The sequence below is a fragment of the Geospiza fortis genome, unplaced genomic scaffold (assembly GCF_000277835.1).
Source record: "Geospiza fortis unplaced genomic scaffold, GeoFor_1.0 scaffold171, whole genome shotgun sequence".
In the NCBI taxonomy this organism is placed as follows: Eukaryota; Metazoa; Chordata; class Aves; order Passeriformes; family Thraupidae; genus Geospiza; species Geospiza fortis.
In genome coordinates, this window is record NW_005054313.1 from 9,370,742 (window position 1) to 9,389,982 (window position 19,241).

General features: G+C 39.6%; 1 protein-coding gene across 1 annotated transcript; it reads right to left on the bottom strand.

Annotated features, from left to right (window-relative positions):
* Positions 1–18,016, bottom strand: TSPAN3 (tetraspanin 3). The gene is given in 7 exon segments (XM_031055919.1): positions 1–588; positions 4,860–4,943; positions 5,195–5,347; positions 5,662–5,763; positions 9,292–9,366; positions 10,377–10,614; positions 17,955–18,016. Coding segments are annotated over 7 exon segments (807 nt in total). The 3' UTR covers positions 1–495.
* Between the last annotated feature and the right edge of the window lie 1,225 nt (positions 18,017–19,241).

Sequence of the window (19,241 nt, forward strand, 5' to 3'; positions counted from 1 at the left end):
CTTTTTTAAAAGTGACACTGGTGAGGGGCAAGATTAAAACATTTTTTTCTTCTCAAATTAAATACAGCTGGCTTCTTTTGTACAACTTTGGCCAGAAAAGTTCCATGTAGTGAAGATTTAAGACTTCCTCTCTCTATATATGCAAGAATCAGCCAGTTAATGCTTAGAGGTAATCTACCAAAGTAGGCACACATCCTTTGACTTTCATATCAACCAAATTACACTTAACTTGCAAATGGTTCTGAAATGAGAAAGTTTACTAGCATACTAAAACATTTAGATACATGAATAGCTGGCTAAAACAGTGAAAGTCACAGGTAATTCTATGGGTTGTGTAAAGCTGTTGTTGCCCGTCACCAGTGCACAGTGCGGCTGCCCTCATGTCTGAAAGGTGTGCTTGGAATAAGCTGGGGCAAGAAAGCTATGGAAGTAAACCTGGCCCATTCACCCTCCAGGGAACTGGGGGAAGATTGAACTGCATGTTGGAATTCTCTTCTAGGCATAGGTTCCACCAGCAATGAGCAGCTCATAGGCAGGATCCCGACTCCTCCTACATAGAACTATACAGGCACACAACATGCCCAGAAGCTGGGGAGAAAAAAACAGAGAACAAGCTTGAGAACAAGGGAGATGCTTCAAGAGACTCAGTGTCAGCACAGACTGCCAGCATGCTTCAAGAATGGAACCAACGAATGGCAACAAACCACCGTTCCTGAAAGAGCATCCTGCTAGGAACTCCCAGCGCCACAAACTTCAGTCTCATTTTCTTACGAGATTACCCTGGATATCTAAAACAAGACTTTTTTTTTGGCCAGCCACCTGTATTCTGCCTCAGTAATTCAGATGGAAGAAACTCCTTATGTTTTTTAATGAAAGGTACAAATTTTAGATACCATATCTGGTATGGAAAATTCAAGCGCAACTCAAATGCATCAGCTTAACTGCTATGATGAGAATGGGCTTTTGAAAAAGATTTCATAGAACTATCTCTCTGTGAACATGTCATTTAGAAAGCTTAAATCTAAGGCAAATAATTCACTTTCAGACATGTTAAAATTCATAGTACCATAACTGTGCTTGCATGCTTACCATGATTTAGGGTATGATCACCCTGTGTCCACTTACAAGATTTAAACCTTGTGAATAATCAGGGATACAGGACATGGTATTTTAAAGAAACTGCATGTTTACTGAAGGTAGAATAAGACTGTACCAACTAAAAAATAGCAGGTATAGTGTTGGCAGTTTACAATAGGGTTGGTAGTGTTCTGTGGTTTACAATAACTGGCAATAGCTTCTAGTAAAGTGTGAGATTGTACTGATTTGGTTGTATGCATGGAAGTTTATTCACAGATGCAAATACTTCAGGAGGCTCCTGTCCTATCTCTGGATTATAAAGCACCACTGTGAACACAACTTGATTTCTTGAAAAAGAACCCACCCCAAAAATACACCACAAAAAATCCCCTCGACAGAAAGCAAACTAGAATGAAACGGGTGAGCACACAAGTGTAGAATTGCCTCTCTGATACAGCAAAAGCCCAGTGAAACTAGTACTGGGACAAAAGGAGAATTACTGACTTTTAAAAAATTCTAGCCAACAATGCACAAACATCAGATGTGTAACATGTTTTAAAACTAAATGATGGTACACACACTGTAGTACTCCAGTCAGCTGAAAGACTGAAACAGAATGTTGAAAAATCCTAAATCTAAATATGCAGTGGTTAGGAAGAGGTATGCTGAGATTCTAGTATGAGCTTTTAATTTCCTGGAAAGGAACAAGCTGTAAAGATCAATACTCTTCTTTGTCTGCAGTGCATTATCTGCTTTGGATCTATAGCAGAAACCAGCTCAGGTTTAAAAAACATTATGGAGAGTAACACAGTATGGTACTTGAGCTGTTGTTAGAAACAGCACCTTTCTTCACTCAGGTGGTTCCAGCTCACAGACTGACTCCCAAAGACATTATCAGAGAATCATGAAATGGTTTGGGCTGGGACAGACCTTTAAGGGCCATCCAGTCAAGCCCTTCTGCAACAAGCAGGGACATCATCAGGTGCTTAGGTTCATAAATTTGTATCAGAGAAAGAGGAAACAAGTCACATGGGAGAATGACTGGTCATGGACACAGCCCTTCTCAGTGAGGAGGGAATATCTACAATTAAACCCACTTCAGTTACACTTGTAAATGGAGAGTTATGGGAGCTGCCAGTGGCTACAGAACACTCAAGAAGGCTCACAGCCTGCAAGTACAAAAACTTCTCTGCTACTCAAAGCTAGGATAAAATGAGAAGTGTGATGCAGAGCAACACCTCCTTCAGTCCTTTGCTAGAATTCATTCTAGCTGTGTACATCAAGTGAATAAAAGTAGATCCAGCACATTTACAGCTATTTGCACAAAGACAACCCTGTTCAATGACTCCCTCGAGATATTTAATTTATACAGTTGTGTGAAATCTCAAACATTCAGGTACTACAGTAAAACCCCATGCAATTAACTTCTGAGTTACTATTTAAACCATTTATATCCTTTAGGAGGTCTCTGAGCATATTCCTAGAATTCACTATAAACAAAGAAGTGAATAATATACCTCAGTGCTCTCTTCAGACATTATTATGTCATTAAAAAAATGCTAGCCTCTCTAAACATTTCAAGGCATTTGAGTCTGTTTCTTTGGTTGCTATTTAATATTGTGAACTGCTATTTTAGACATCTGTGTTGAGGAAGGATCCATCCATCCTCCTCTTCAACAGCATTCAGGGAAGTTTAAACACCTCCTGCATTCAGGAGGTTTGCTTAGTTTTTTATTAAATTTGGCTTTAATTTGCCTGCTAGCAATAACTACATTCAATCTTTCCCCAAACCAATTTTGTACACAAACTCACTGGCTGTATATACAGGTGCCCTTTGTAAATGATCATCAGCCACAAAAGCTGTCTCTGCTCCCTTCAGTTTGCCTCCTAGCTATTAATAGTTCGGTGCTGTCACTGTGGCGGGGACCAGGGAATTATTGCACACTGGAAGATCCCCATGGTAACTGAAACATGAACATACCAAAAATTGCTTCTATGCAGAAAAGACTAAGTTGTTAATAAATTTCAAGCCTTGCAAAAATACTCCTCTCAGTCTTTTAATTTTAAAGCAATTACTGAAGGTTAAATTTGTTGACTATAGGCTACCAGAGGTAATGAACTTTGAACAGCCTCATTGCATAACAAAATAATCTGTTCAGAGGGTACTGTGCAGCCAGCATAGGCAAGGTAGTAAAATTCACAAATGGTAAGAAAAACATAATAATTCCTCTAAGTGTACAGGGCATGAACCAAGTTGCAGCCATGTGCTGAAGTTTACATTCTATCTCCCTTTCACTTAGCCCACAGACCATTCTGCTGAGAACTGAGCCAAGTACATACTTGAATTCTGTATGGCAAAGATATCAGAACTTATGTCTCAAATTTCAGGAGATAAATAATAGAACATTTTGAACAGAAGGATGTTCAGAAGCCACACTGCCATTGCAAGCATGTGTCAAACTCTGGGCCAGGGCCAGAAAGGATTCTAACTGTGCTGCGTTTTGGGGCAGGCCTGTTCATCAACCTGCAAACTCCAGAACCAAGAATAATGCCTCCTCTTGGGATTCTCCTCAGCCAGTTTCATCAGATACACCTTTTTCCTGACATAAAAAATTTTGTCAGAGTAACTATGGTTGTGGTAAGACATTAATTTTCAGTACACAAATACATTTCATTGTTCAAGCAGACCAAGTATTGCTTCAACAACTAAAGTTTTAAGGAAGACAATTAAAACTATACCTTCCCTTCAGGAGACTCAGCACAGATCTCAACAAATTTGAAGTTCCACAGCTGAAGTAGTCTGGGTCTGAACAGCTCAACATGACTGTATACAGTACTATGAGTACATCCTTGTAACATTGAAGCGAAGAGGGAACCCTCTTTTCACAAGACTGTTTGCAAAAGATTATTTACCTTCAAACATACAATCCAGCCCAAAAGCTGCTTTTGAAAACAAAAGTGCTTACATTGTCAGACTTGACAGGTATGTTTTCTGAGTTCAAATGCTATTAAGAGCACTAAAGTAACTTTGAAATTAGTTTTTAAGTCTCCTGAGATCCAGCATATGTACTACATTGCTCAGAGACCATATAACACAGGCATAGGCTGAAAATAATGCTATGAATGTACTAAGTGTGCCAGCTGATGAGCATTCAAAATTTCAATTTTACAAATATGTTTGGGAGACATTTCTAGTCTTTTTTTTCTTCCTTAAAATTTAATAAATACTAATATACACATTAGTTTATTACCTTTTTATGACCAGGGTAACTGTAATAAGGTTCATGAAGAGTGTGCAGTTTAGAGCCTCTCTGTTCAAGTCCAAAACCCAAGAAATCTTCAAGACACACAGCAAAGCTCAGTTGCACACGAGCAGAGCACACTATCAAAAACCTTGGTGTATCTCCTGGGTGGTCCTGACATTATTTATACACCATGAAGCACAGTTAAGATAATGTACCTCTAAAACAGCATGAAAAATGAGCTGTTTAAAAGTTGGAAATTAAACACTATGCAAAATCCTCGAGTGTTAAATGCCATCAGAGGACATTTATGATACTTAATACCTAGATAATTAAGTTTTCACAAAATAATTTACCATTTACATCTGAGTGGATTACTGCATATAACACTGACTGTTCAGCTCTAGCAGAATATATATCCCATAGCAGTGGGAAGTTCTGTATTAAAGGGTAATATCTGTATGTGCATACCTGTAGTTATCTGTACTGCAGTTTAGATCTAATTTGAAAGAAGTTAACAAATAAAGAACATTCTCTTACCTGAATAGCAGCAAATGCTAGTGCTGCCCAGATGACATACATCATGATCTCCTGAAGCTTCTTTACAACCAGAGCCTCACACCCCTGAAACAAGTAGGCTTCTTAAGTATCAATCTGGCAACCATATTTAGACACACCAAAAAACCCCAAAAGCATCACATAGGGCAGAAAGATAATGCCAATACTAAAAAAAGTAATTAGATGAAAATTACTCACAGATGAAAAGAGGAGAGAGAAGATGACCTACTCTCTGTTAAAGCAAATACACCCAAGATTTGATTTCTCCCAAAGAAAATGAATTGTGGCTGTGTCAGTTCATGTTGTGGCTGCCTTACCTCTGAATAAAGGTCCATGGGGCGGGTCAAACTGCCAGTGCAATTGCTGAGGGCTGCTTTGCAACAGCTGAGGGGCACACTGTTGTTTTTAGTTTGTTTGAACCAGATAGTATTCTCCCAGTCTGAATAGTTATGGATCCCACAGCAGCGCAGCTGGAAAATCAGACAGGTAAAGAATTCAATTCTAACTGCAGTACCAGGAGGAGAAGTATATTATGTTCCATTGCAGAAAAACACTTAAGTACTACATATTTGAATACAAGCACACATTGAGATAGCTAATGATGTAAAAATGTATCTCCTTGTCAGCAGTAATATTAACAAAGTTGTACTATTTGTTGTCCATTCAGCAATTTCCTAGACTTGTCAGAGTGGAGGAAGGACATCTGCACAAGCAGCAGAGCAACAGCATCTGTGTTTTAAGGACAGAAAGGAGTGGAAAACTGGCCTGTGTGTCGCTGTCTCACCTGCCTCTGTACATAGTCAATAGCACGGCTGGCTGCGTCGGGGTTGGTGCCGTTGTATCGATTGTACACTTTCCGAATGCTGTGATCAACTTCATCCTCCACCTAGGAGGGGCAGGAAAGCAGCTGCATTAGCTCACCAGCACAGGTTAGGTAACATCATTTTGCTCCCAGCTACAGCATTTCAGGAAACCAAGGTAACTCCCCATCATCTGAAATCAGCACAACTCAGTGGTACAGCTTCCTAAAGTTTGACCCTGACTTTTGCTAAGATGTTGCCAGCTTGCAGCTACAGAAGGAAAATCCAGGCACAGCTACCTTCCAGATCTTAGGCAAAGTAGCTTTGCACTGTCTCTCAGAAAAGGAACAGCTTTTCCTGTGACACCATAGAAGAAATTTCATGAAGTTAAGGGCTGTCCATAAGAACATGAACTCACCTCTCTACTTCAAGGTCCCCAACCAAAACCATTATAACCATCTGGGCTAACTCATTCCCCTTGGCACTACGAGGATATTGGGATCAAAAGGTACTAAGTCATACCACCCACTCTTCTGGCTGAAGCACAGGTAAATAAATTCTCAAAGATGCCTTCTGGCTGACCCTACACTGACCAGGCTCTCTGTTCAGCCCCAGTCTCCAGGGCTTCCCAAAGAGCAGTACATTGTGTATAGCAACATTTACTGCAATGGGTTTTAGAACTACTGTAACTGAGTCAAGACGCTGTCAAGTACATGTGTTAGAAATAGATGCCACTCAAGAACCATCACTTGTCCCCTCTAAAGGCATTCTATGATGCCTGGTTTGGAGGAAATCTTACTAGAACCTTTTAAATACTGTATATTACTGTAAACTATTACTTAAATAATACACAGTTTAGCATAAACATTTCTGCAATTTTAGGATTAGCTCTGATTTGATTTTTTCTATCACATTCAACACGAATTATGTGCAAGGAATGCAATTTTAGGATTGAGCACTAAGCATGCATATTCTTCAGATTTGCAAGCTACAGTAGGAAGGTCTTGTCAACACATCATTCCTTTAAATACTTCAATGGAAGATTTTTATGCAGCAATAGCACAAGCTGAATTCCACCACCACCCCCTCCTCAAGAATGCTGCCTATTTCAAGATAGGTATGCATAAAAGTCAATTTAGCCTGCACAGGCAACTTGTTTCAGACCAGTTTAAAATCAATTGTTTGATGATTTGACTAATTTTATTTACAACTCCAACTCATAACAAAACAGCTGTTCAATTTGTCATTTACATTGTAAAATAATTTATTTCCGTGCTTGTTTGTGCATCATTTGGCTTGGCAGTTCAATCAGGGCAACATTATGCCTGAAAACCATGCAAATTCCATAAGATCCAAAGAGAAATCATGAGCTCTAGTTAACTGGCAGGTTTAGTGAAAAATGAAGGGAGTGAACCCCTCCACCCAGAGGAAAAAAACCTGCAGGTCCTCAAACAACCAAGACTGTTTAATCCCTACTGGCACTTCCAAAAAGTCTGACTTTTCCAGCTAAGGACCAATGCTGGAAGGCTCTGCAGCAGCTCAGCCCATCTCAGCAGAGCCTGGGCACGTTTCACACAGCTCTGAAAGAGTCTGAATAGGATCAACACACAGGTTTACAGAGGCATGCTGGAAAATTAAACAATTTTAAGATCAATAATGGTATCTTAAGAGAACACAGTGCCACTTCCTTGAGGCATTATGCCCAATGTTACAACTGCTATGACTTTAATCTTTCCTTTTGTTTGCAAGTTTGTAAGGTGAACACAAAGTACTTCTAACATGATTCAGGTGCCTTTAGAAAAATCAAAACAAGGCTCCCACAGATGCATACACACCATGTCAAAAACAACAGACTAAAATTAACAAAGCATAAAGCTGACTTATTTATCCTGGCAAAAATAATCAGAAGGCTAAGCAGACTTCTCCAAGCTCACTGGTAATAAATTTATTTCTGTTTATTTCTGTTGCACTTGAAACAGTAGTCTAAGATGCTAGATACTGTAGGGTACTAGAAAATTGCCATCTTTAGTAACAAAACCTGTCTGTCCTTTCCAAAGATTTAAGGCTCAGTTTTCAAATACTGACTTCCACAAACAGCTTAACAGGCTGCCACCAAAAGCAGACAACCTTCCCTCTTCTCCCAAGCTCTGGCCCTGCATTACCTACTGCAGTGAAAACTGTGTGACAGCAAAGCAAAAAAAGAGAAGCAACAGGAACACACAGCTGGGCAAGGCAGATCCATGCATCTGCTGTGAATACTGCTCACTGAAAAAGAGCAGTTCCTTCAAGATGGGAACATGGAAGACAGTAAGATGACTACTGCTTAGTCCAGACCAGATTCATGGTAATTCCTGCACATATTGAAGTATTCCTCTGCCAAGTACTGAAACAGAAGGAAGCCATTCAGATCAACATATAAGAGCCCACTTCCTACCCCCCTGGAATTGTAGTGCTTTCCTCAATGCCTTCTAAGGCCTCTTCCAGCATAAACTTAAGAATCCCCAATGATGATCTCAGTTCACTGCCAAGATAGCAGAAATCAAATGCAAAGCATGAGAAAAACATATTCTGAGTTCAAGCATGGCCAGTAGAGCACTTCTGTTGAAGCAGCCTGTTCTAAGTGTCATGCACCAGGTCTGTAACACAAACACTTCAAGGTCATGTGGTCACTGCTTGCTCCCAGCAGCCTCCCCTGGGGCCCAAGCAAAACCACCACTTTTACTTCCAAGCTGTCTCCCCATTTGTTCCAGGATAGCATGAGAAAGCAAAGAGGAGAGAATGCTGAACCTGTGTTGTTCACAAAAGGCCAAAGAAAGAGAAATGGCAGTGTAGTTCAGCTTGCTGGTAAGATATCCCTGAGTGTCCTACACTGCAAACATGCTCCACATCACAGCTAAAATGACTTCTTTGTTGTATTTTTTTTTCAGAATTTCGATATAGACATATCAAAGGCTAGTAAACTGTGCAAGTTAGAAATTTCTTCAAGTTACATTTTGGCAGCTCCAATACCACGTAATATATTTCTATCATATATTATGCTGAAAGAAACATCTAATTTCATTTTTTCTGGCCCTATTTCTTAATTCCATAAACAAACAGTGGGGAAAGATGTAATCTGTTTAGCTATAATCCCTGGCAACAACCTGAGTAATGCTAGAAAGCATACATTACCACATTCAATCTATTTCATTTTATTATTATGCAGTGTTAGTTTGCACACCAAAACACATGACAACACTGAAGTTGCTGCATATCAAAAAAATATGCCCCATGTTCCAACATTGCATAGCCTCAGTCATTCACAAAGTCAAAGCATAAACAAATCAGAAGACCATCTGGAAAATGTGAAGGTATCAATTACTGCGACTCTCTTCTCCTGTTTAACTATTAATTATGTGCTCCAGGTAATTTTTTGCCGACAAGGTAGCTCTCTGCTATTCATGTTCTAAATTTTAAGATACTGGTATCACAAATTAATCCATTCAGAGGTCTGACTTTAATCCCTTAACAAACACCCATTAACAGTTCTAGAGAATCAAACACAGTAAAAATTACACTTCTGTATTATGGTCAGAATTCACAACAAAACATTACTGAAACTGAGAAGTTCTTACCTTTGCTCTGTAAATGTATCCAAGAACCACGACCACAACTTCGGTGATAAAAACCAAGAGCAAGATGATCACAAACTGCAAAATACAATCAGAAGTGTTTGTGCAAATAGTTTCATTCATTTGCCTAATGAAAGGCTCCATGTAGATTTTTCTATTTAAAGTTATTTTTGCTGCAAGGTTTTGATTTAACAGATAATTTAATGCAGGCACTTAAATTGGCCAAATGAGCCCAGAATTCATTCAAGAAACTTTAGTGTTCACAGCTCCACCAAGTAATAAGAAGCTGCCCAGTCAGGCAAGTCCAGCTGCCATTAGTACAGAAAATACCATACTGCAGGTCTTTAATCAAGTGGTTCTTTCAATTTTCTTTGTTAGATAAATAGGAATGTCTCATCTGAGAAGCTACCCAGGCAGTTACTTAGAGTGGTAGATGGACTAAGGGAATGTTTCTTCAGATTAAGCTCTGTGACAACTGGAAAAGACAGCAAGCTATGCATTTGTCTTGCTATATTTAAGAGTACATTTCAAGAAGTCTACACAGTACTCAACAAAAGAAGCCCCAAACCCTCCTGTGGGGACAATTCAAACACAGCCTCTCCTCTTCCCTATCTAGTTTTCAAGCCAAAATTACAGTTCAAATACCTGGAAACATAGGGCATAAAATACTGCCAACCAAGTATCCCAAGTAAACCATGAAGAAAATCAGGCCTTATGACAACCCTTAGTTACCCTGATGCAAGAAGGCTCCTGAATCACTTCTCTCCCTCCAATTCAGCTTTTCAACCACAACAGATAAAAGTGAGATTTAAAAACGCTTATGACTTAATCATATGGTTTTACACTTTTTAATGAGATTACCACAGTTCTAAAAAAGGTAAAACTGAGACGCCTTCTGCTGCTACAACTGTTTCATTTAACACCTTTACTCAGAACAGAAAATTGAAATAAGACATTCCTAAAAAAATGAAGCAGATAACTTTTAAGACCATAAAGAGAAAACTTCAAGTAACATTTTAGGAGTTTATTAAGAGAGAAGGCAGTCAAGTGTACACCAGGCCCAGACTCTGTAGGAGCAGTGCACTCACCGTAGCCAGGCCACAGCGGCTCTCTCGGATGGTGGCGCAGCACCCAATCAGTCCAATGATAAAAAGCAGCGTTCCCACAGCTATGATGATAACAGCTGGAATTAGTGTGTAGACATCTTCAAAGAAGTGATCATAGTCATCGTATGTGATGAACACATAGGCTCCCACGTAGCACAGGATGCCTGCTGCTGCCTACAACAGGCACAAAAACATGGTCAGTTCCTTGGAACACCAAGCCCTTCCTTCAGCAAGGTAACACTTATTTTAACAAACACCATAAAGTAGTGCTCCTCAGAAATTTTGCCAGTTACTATCTATGACTTACAGTTACAATAAAATAGACAGTACATACTGTTAACTTCACAGAACTGGAAAAATCTCATTCCAACCAGAAAGCAGGCGGAAAAAAATACAAACCACCAACTACTAAAAGGCAGAAGCAACTACCTACAGAAATGTACCATAAAACTGCAAAATCAATGTTCTCAGAAGGATTGTTGTACAAAATGGTCCTTTTTAAACAAACAAAAAGTCAACTTAAAATTACTGCAAAATAAGCCCTGTAGGATGAATCTCTAACTATACACATTTAAACAGTAAGACACAGCTCTCACATCCATCTGCTATGACCTTGCCTCCCTTACAGTTACAAGGATCCCAACACATCAATACCTTCCCTATCTTTAAGCTGAACAGAGTTAGTGAAAGAGAGACAACTGCTGCTTGAGGAGCCAACTAACACACATTTATTTTTAAATACAAGGGCCTTATCAGTTTGTGCTTTACCAATGTCTTTCCTAACCGCCCTCACACTTGCTGCAGAATGAAATATCAATTCGCAGTGACGGACAATATAATCTGAATGTTTCATGACAGGCTTTGCCAATGTCCCAGTACAAGGCTGAGCTAGAGCAATGCACACAGAAGATGCAATGGCTCGGCTATGAGCTGGGGAATTTCATTCTGCTGTGAAGAGTGGTGTCCCTATTACAAACCAATCCATACCATGGACACAAGAGCTCTTTCAGTGACACACTGCACCTCCAGTCTGAGGGAGAACACTGCAGGCTGCCTGCAGCCAGTGCTCCCACTCACTGGCCTCACACCTACCCCATCCCTGCCAGTGAAGAGGAGGGCAGGCACACACACAGCAGCTTCCAGGAGCTGTAATACTGCAAGGCCATATTGTGCTGGTGTACAATCAGAGACTCACTCCATATTTCAGTCTAGAAGGACATAATCTAGCCCAGCTGCTTGCACGAAGCAGGCTCAACAATGAATTCAGACCAGGCTGCTCAAGACTTTGTCACAAGCCTTGGAAGCCCTCCTTGGGAAGCTTGTTCAGTGTGGCACAGAACAAGACAAGCCACCAGACAAAAGGTACCCAGGATTTCAGCCCTGTTTGCCACTACATACTAGATGTATTGCAACATTAGTGCAACTCCTTTCTATAAAACAACAGCACACAACCACTACCAGAACATTACTTTATGTATGGAATATTCCCTGCAGCACTTCGCTACAGAAACACTATGTCAAAGAAAAAGATATTAAGAGCCAGCTCAAAAGTATCATCATCTGCATGGATTTGAGCAATACATTTGACCTCTCCACCTCTCTTTCTGCAGCAGAATTGTGTACTCTGCAGGAATCTTAAAGGCATCCAGGAGGCTTACATTCATCCAATAAAAGGTGCTATGCACATATAAGGAGAGGGAAAACTGAAAATTCAGTAACAAAGACCAAGAGCAAGACATCTTTTCCAGACAAGAGTGAACAAGCTAGTGCAGAATCACCCCCTTGCACAGAAGATGTTGAAATGCTAATCCATCTGTACAAACCCTGCCATATTAGGTACAACATGGCAAAATGCAGACACACACTTTCTGTACACAAAGCAAAGATTCAAAGTAGTGTCACTGAACAATGGAATTACATTAACTGTTGCCTAGCAATGAAGCCTGTGAATGGCAGGCCAGTGATGTAATCCCCTATTTCTAAGAACTAAAATGCTTGATAGAAATATGGTATGTTACAAGGTAGCTGATGAAAACCCACAGCTGTGGATGGCATCAGGCAAAGAATATATACCACAAAGCTGAAATCAGAACCATTTGTGAACTCCTTTGTCCTTCTTTTGTTGTAATTTAATTGGCTTCCTCTTTGTTTAAGAAAAATCTGCATCATAAACTGCATAAGCACGTGCATTTGAAGAATGCATGTATTCGAAGTAAAAGGAGATTAGCCTTAAAAAAAAAATCTAATCTGTCTACAGGTGTTATCTTTCCTTCCCTACTTCAAGAAGCACATGCATTTTAACAAACATTGCTTTTGCAGCCTTTAGACAGATTAAAAGCTGCCTGGGTTGAATACTTCATTAAATCCCTTCCACACATGGTACAAGAATGACTAATCATCCATGACAGCACTGGGCCTTAGGTTTTGTTTCTGAACAATGTCAAGGAACTGGTGTTTCTGAAACAGACACTGCCTCTGTAATAAAGTCACCATACTCCTCAGAATTACTGCTGCTACCTGTTCAACAAGTAATCTGCAGGGGGGAGAAGGTCCTGAGAGCAGAGGTGCCTGCTGGAGCTTGCACAAGGTTTAAAAGCCGTGAAAATTAAAACTCCTTCCCCATGTACCACAGTTGAACACTGTTTTTGAACAGGTGCAGGACTTGGTCTGTCACAGAACAATGAAAACAGCAACACTACCAGGTTAGTTTACACATAAACAAGTTAGAGATGACCTCCCTTTTATTTAACATCACAACCACGGGACTGTTTATTTCAGCCTGCTCTACACCAGCAAGGGGGAGATCTGAAGTGTTTTAGCTGGGATGAGAAAAGTGCTTTTGAAGCAATCCTTTTTGCTCACTTTTTGATGATTTTCTGTTACTACTTTCTAGCTTGCATTACTGGAGTGTGCACCTTCAGAGGAGTAACAGTGAGTGAAACCAAGCCAGAAGACCAAGTACAGTTCCTGTGCTGACTGCTCAGAGGTGTTCAGTCACTGAGACTGCACAGGCCCGAGGTCCCTGCCTCTTCAGAGCTCAGCAGCTCCAACATGAGATCTCAGAACATAGTACAGTGTCATCCACTGATATAAATAACATAAACACTGTGACAGAGAAGACAGTTTTAACCACACAAAGTGTGCAGTTTATGCTGACCAGGGCTGCACCAGTTAAATGCACATTTATTACCTGCTGCAAACCAAGTACAAAGTTGAACACATGTGGTTTTTAAAGAAAAAAGCAACCCTAAACCAACTGACTCTCCCCCACCCCAAACCACCCAAAATGTGCTTAAACCATCCATCTCAGGATAGGAATCATCTAAGGAACTCAAAGTCTATACAGACACAAGGATAACTTAAAAAAAACCATCAAATAACCTAGATCTCAATGTTTACCATCCCGCAGAGTAAATAAGTCTGCAAAGCCCAACCTTGCTCAAGTCAAAGACAAATATAAAGCTACTGTGCTTACAATCATGTACTTCCTATCACTAAATGGAAGCCAAATATATGAACTGCACACAGTTCAAACAAGTCTTTGATAAACAGGGCTTGAAGGAAGAATTCTCCAACTTAATCTGCTCAATGCTCTGAATAGATGGCAGCAGTTCCTGAATCTGTGCCAGGTAACACGCACGCTCTAGGGACATGACTGGTTATTCAGCATTCACACATCCTTTTACAGTTGTCTGCATCTAACTTATGGTTCTGAGCCTAAAGCAGCACACTCTTATTTTAGGATGAATTAACCTTTAAAAACACTGATATAAAAGTACAGTCAATGAACACAGCTCATTGCAAAAGGCTTGAGCAATTCAACATCCTTTTCATCAGAAGCAAGTTTCACAGACACAGACCTCTTACAGTTCAGAAAAGGATTGATTTTGCTGCTTTGCCTGGAACCTCTATGGAGTTAATAAAAACTCAATAATTATGCACAGAATTGGAGGGAAAACTGGAAGATCCAATGACACAATGATAAACATCACTCAACAAATTCTGGAAAAGCTCAGTTAAAAATGGAGGTTCTTTGAGCAGTCTTTGGGCTGCTGTGACACAGCCTCTTAAGCTCATGGATACTTCTCAAAGTCAACTTTCACCTCCCACAAGCCCTGAGGCATACAAGGCTCCACACTGGCCAGCTGCACCTTGAAACAGTTTCAGGGGTTTAGTTTGCTTGCTTGTTTTCCAAATAGGCTGCAAACACACACCAAGAACTGTTTTGATGTTTTCAGTAATGCTCACACACTGCAGCAGTTTGAAAGCCAAAACTGTGGCTACCTAGGATAATGAGTGTAAGATATTTAAACTTGTTCCACTGATCATTTATTTATCAACCATGGACACTGCAGCTTCATTTACAAGCAAATTCTTCCTTACAATACCCTAATAATGTTACTGCCAAAGAGATCTGATCAACACTACTTGCATGTTCATACTTTTACTCTTCACCTTGCTATGGAATTTTCTTCACTTTGGGACCCTATTAGAACACACAGCAGAAGTCCTGCACTTCTTTTGTGGTACTGTTTCAATTAACTCGGCCATAGAATAGTATTTGTCCCTTCAGAGTCTATGTTTTTATCCACTGTTTTAAGAAAAACACATACTCTCTGAACAAGAAAATGAAGGTAGCAGCAAAGTACTGTATCTTAGGAGAAAACACACCTGATATTCAAGGTGTGAATGCTCCTCTTAGGCAAGAAGAGTATTTCACATTTTTGATAAGGACACCTTCTTATAAAGGTGTCCCTCTTACTGCTGCCAGCTTTGCCACTGCTGAGTGGTGAATGTTGATAGCAACACAGACACCACTCCAAACCAATTATTCATTTCACTGTGGAAATATCTTTAAAGCATGGGATTGTTAACTGCACCCATTGATACATTCTGACAGACCATCTACATCATCTTTGATAAAAAGAACCTAAGGATAAAGTGAGAAAAAAGCTTTCCACACTAACAAACCCTCAGCTTTTCTGCCTGGATCCTGTCCCCTAGGACAATTTTCCCAACATGTCTGTTGCTTTCCTCATGTTAAATGTGAGTGTATCTTTGTTCTCACTGCCTTTCTAACATGTTTTTTAAAAGACAAAGCACATGTGTACTCCAGGACAGATTTTTGAGAGTCTACAGTTTTATCAATTTCATCCTTTCTAATACTGCTTTTGTCCATGCATACTAACTCCTGAACATTTCCTACCCACAAGCAGGAACACTGGTATTGTGGTCTGCCTCCAGATTTTTGGGCTTCTTAGAAAAGTACCTGAATAAGTGGGGTTTTTCCACATTTCTCCATTACTTGACTTCTAGGGTATTTCAGACATTTTTGGTTCTTTCCAACACTAGAGTACTCATAGCCTGATTACTGTCATAAAAAGAAGGGGATGACAAAAATGTTTAAGTCTTCCTTTTAGCTCTGTTCTTCAAAATTTATTTCCTTAACCTCAGAGGCCCAACAGGATCTCTCTGGGGTTTATTTCTCTTATAGTCCTTTCAGCATTTCACTGCTGTGTATCTCTCTCTCCACTCCCCTCCCAAACAAACCCACACCCATACTTGATATTTCCTCTGGTTCCTGAAACTGATGCATAACCAGTTTAGAATCCAATGGTTTCCTGACACTCTTATCTTTGTTCTCAACAGTAGTAATTTAACTTGAACACTGAGCTCTACCTGTCTTACAAAATCTTTTGGGAGAAGAAAGACAGCAATTCCATTCAGCTCTGTAACACAGTTAAAGCTATCTTAAAGGCTTAGAAAACAAGCAAGCCCTGTAAAATCCAAGCAAGCCAGACTGCTCTGTCTGTACTAGCCACATTCAGTTCTGCAGTACCGTGCCTGAACACCTCACATTCCAAGGCTTTTCAGGATAAAGCAAAAGGCAGAGCTAGGCTGCCTTTGCATTCAGCATTACATATTCCAAGTGCAAGATGTGGAGCATCTGAGTATTCTACCTCTTCAGAAGCCAAGGTAACAATACAGCCATTCTTTTACACCTATTTAGCCACCAGGGCTGTAACTTGAGCTGGGGCTCTACTGTTCCCAAGTTCCTTGCTCTGCAGGAGAACAATGATGATCACTCTGTGCGTCAAAGATCATCAGGTAAAGTGATATTACAATTTCCTTGTACTATTCAAAGGTATCACATTCAGCTTTGCAACTTGGTTTTGTTAGGTATTAGACCTTTTCAGCTCAAGTCCAGATGCCAAAAATCCTGAAAAATCCCAGGCAAAGACCTGAAACTCACCCTGTAAAGAAACATGAATGACACTACCATGTTGCTTAAAAGCAAATCAAAGTATTTATTACTAAAATTCAGGAGCTGGCCCATGTTTGCTATCTGAAAATTCCTATTCAAATATTGTAAGAAAAAATACTCAGAGGGCACAATACTTGAGAGTTTTAAATATTTATTTTTTAAATTAAAATAACTGATTTTTTTAATGTACAGGATTCCAAATCATTATACAATCCTGAAGAATACACTCTTCACACTACCATAGTGGCAGAAGCAGAAAATGTTACATTTTTACATCTAGAAGCAACTGTCTGTCAAGACAAAAGGGCTTTGGACAAGTAATCCCTGGGAAGTTACCTTTTGGATTATCCATCAATTACAGTCTTTGATCACCAAAGAACTCTCAAGAAGTTTGTTTTGAAGTCCAGAGCAGCTACGATTTGCAAGCTCACAACAAACTGGAGAAATTACTGGGCTTATTGCCATGTGTAAGAAAGTGAACTCTAATCTTCCTTTCTACTACTAAATTTGAATGAACTTTCCCATTGCTTCATTTTATTTGTTTTTTTTTTCCTACCAGAAATCCCTAAACATATTACATACACATTGACTGCTGCAGCTCCTCTAAGAAAATCCTCCATTTCCCCATACTCTGGCCACTGCATTGTGGTGAGAACAGATCTAGGAAGTATTTCTGCTCTACAATCTCTCTAAACAATCATACCAAGAATGTTTTATACCAGCTTAGTCAAATGAACTGTCAAAGTAATGATTTCAAGTCAGTTAAATACTACAAGAACTGAAACAGTTGGCAACCACTGAGTTGCAAGTATTGTAGAAGCAGAGCTCATTCCTTTTCTCAAGGAGAAGGACACAGAGGTGAACGATCCTCAGCAAGCACAGGATATCTGGCACTATTTCAGCAGAGCAGGCTGTCAAAGCACATAGATTCCTTGGGAATATAAAATAGATTCCCTTTTCTGAAGCAAGGCCACATGGAACTCTGAATATTTTATCATTCTTTCCTATGAATTAAACTAAGACTGAAAACACTTCCTTAGTATTTTTGTCTTCATCTCCTCTTCACACTGGTTTCAACTGAATTATGCAAGTCACACCATGAAGCCTTAAATTAAGGCACACAAATAAACACATTTGACAGCAGTCTTTAGGTATTTGTTCCAGGAAAATACATTTCCTCCTCTTTCAAAATTATGCAGACCTTAGGAGGTGTCCTGAAGAACATGCTCTTCTCAAATACCTTACTATAATTTTTTTTTTGCAATTAGTTACTACCTACATTTCATCAAGGTAACAAAAAAATCTTGCTGATTAGGAAGATATATGTACTAGAAGTTACATTACTTCTAATCTGCATAGTCTTTCACATCACAATGACTTCCTATGCAATACCCTTCCTTAAAGGGCTCAGCATCCCCTAAATGAAGTCACCAGCATCCCCTAAATGAAGTCACCAGCTGAACAAATAAATCTTGGTCAAACTTAAGGTAAAGGTCAGCTGAAGGACTGGCTTTCCTTTACCATTAATCATAGCTACCCCAAAATTAACTCACAGAAGTGAGACACTAAGAAACTAATAATCAGATCAGTACTCCCTGGTCTAAGGAGGGCCAGTTTTAACTGATACTCCACATCAATGCATTTCTTGGTCAAGTATTTTTGACCTTCAACGCTCTCTGACAATCACCCAAAACTCAAGCACATGTTCCACACAAAATTTACACTCTGCTACTCTTCATGACTACAGTCATGATGCTGTTTTCTTACAGAATTGTATTTTAAAGGCAACATGGGCACCTACAGGAGATGCACTCAATGCTCAACACCCCTGCAAATACAACTCAGCTGAACTGTCAAAATACCACACCAAAAATGTGGAAAGGTGAGTAAGGTCCATTCAGCTTTCTGCATGATAAACTCATACTTGCTCTGCCTTTAGACAGCTTCCACAGCCTATTTTCATTAAGAAATAAAAATCCTGCAGTATTACCAACATGTAGGAAAGTATAGTTAATGTAAGAATTTTACACAGTAGAAAGATGCTTTCACAAGACAATGAATGACTTTTTATAGTGTCAACGAAAATTTAACAAGTAGCACAAGTATCTTCAAAGTGCGATGAACTTGGAGAATTGCAATCAGTAGCTGTAGGTGGCAAGTGGTTGTCACCTGTCAGCAAGGTCTGATCTGCCACTTTCAGACTTGAAAGAAATTTGTAAAAGTTAGAACCAAGACTTCAAAGTATAACAAGCATACCGCTATTTCTTCACAGCACTGATAATTTTCTAAACATCTCAGTCATAAGACAGATATAAAATCTCTTTGAACATTCACATCCTCCCACAAGTAAGAGGCCCACGGGGTGAGGGGGGAAGTTATAACCCACTGCGTAGTCACAACTTGCTGCTCCTACAGGTGACCATGAAGATACTGATAACACACAAGACTGGTATATGAAGCCTTAAAGAGAGAGTAAATTTACAAAAGCAACTAAAGGAGATTTCATAGTTACTTGACCAATTCTAGGCACTTGTCTACTGCCAAATCTCAGGAAATCCCAATGATCTAATTATCAACATTGG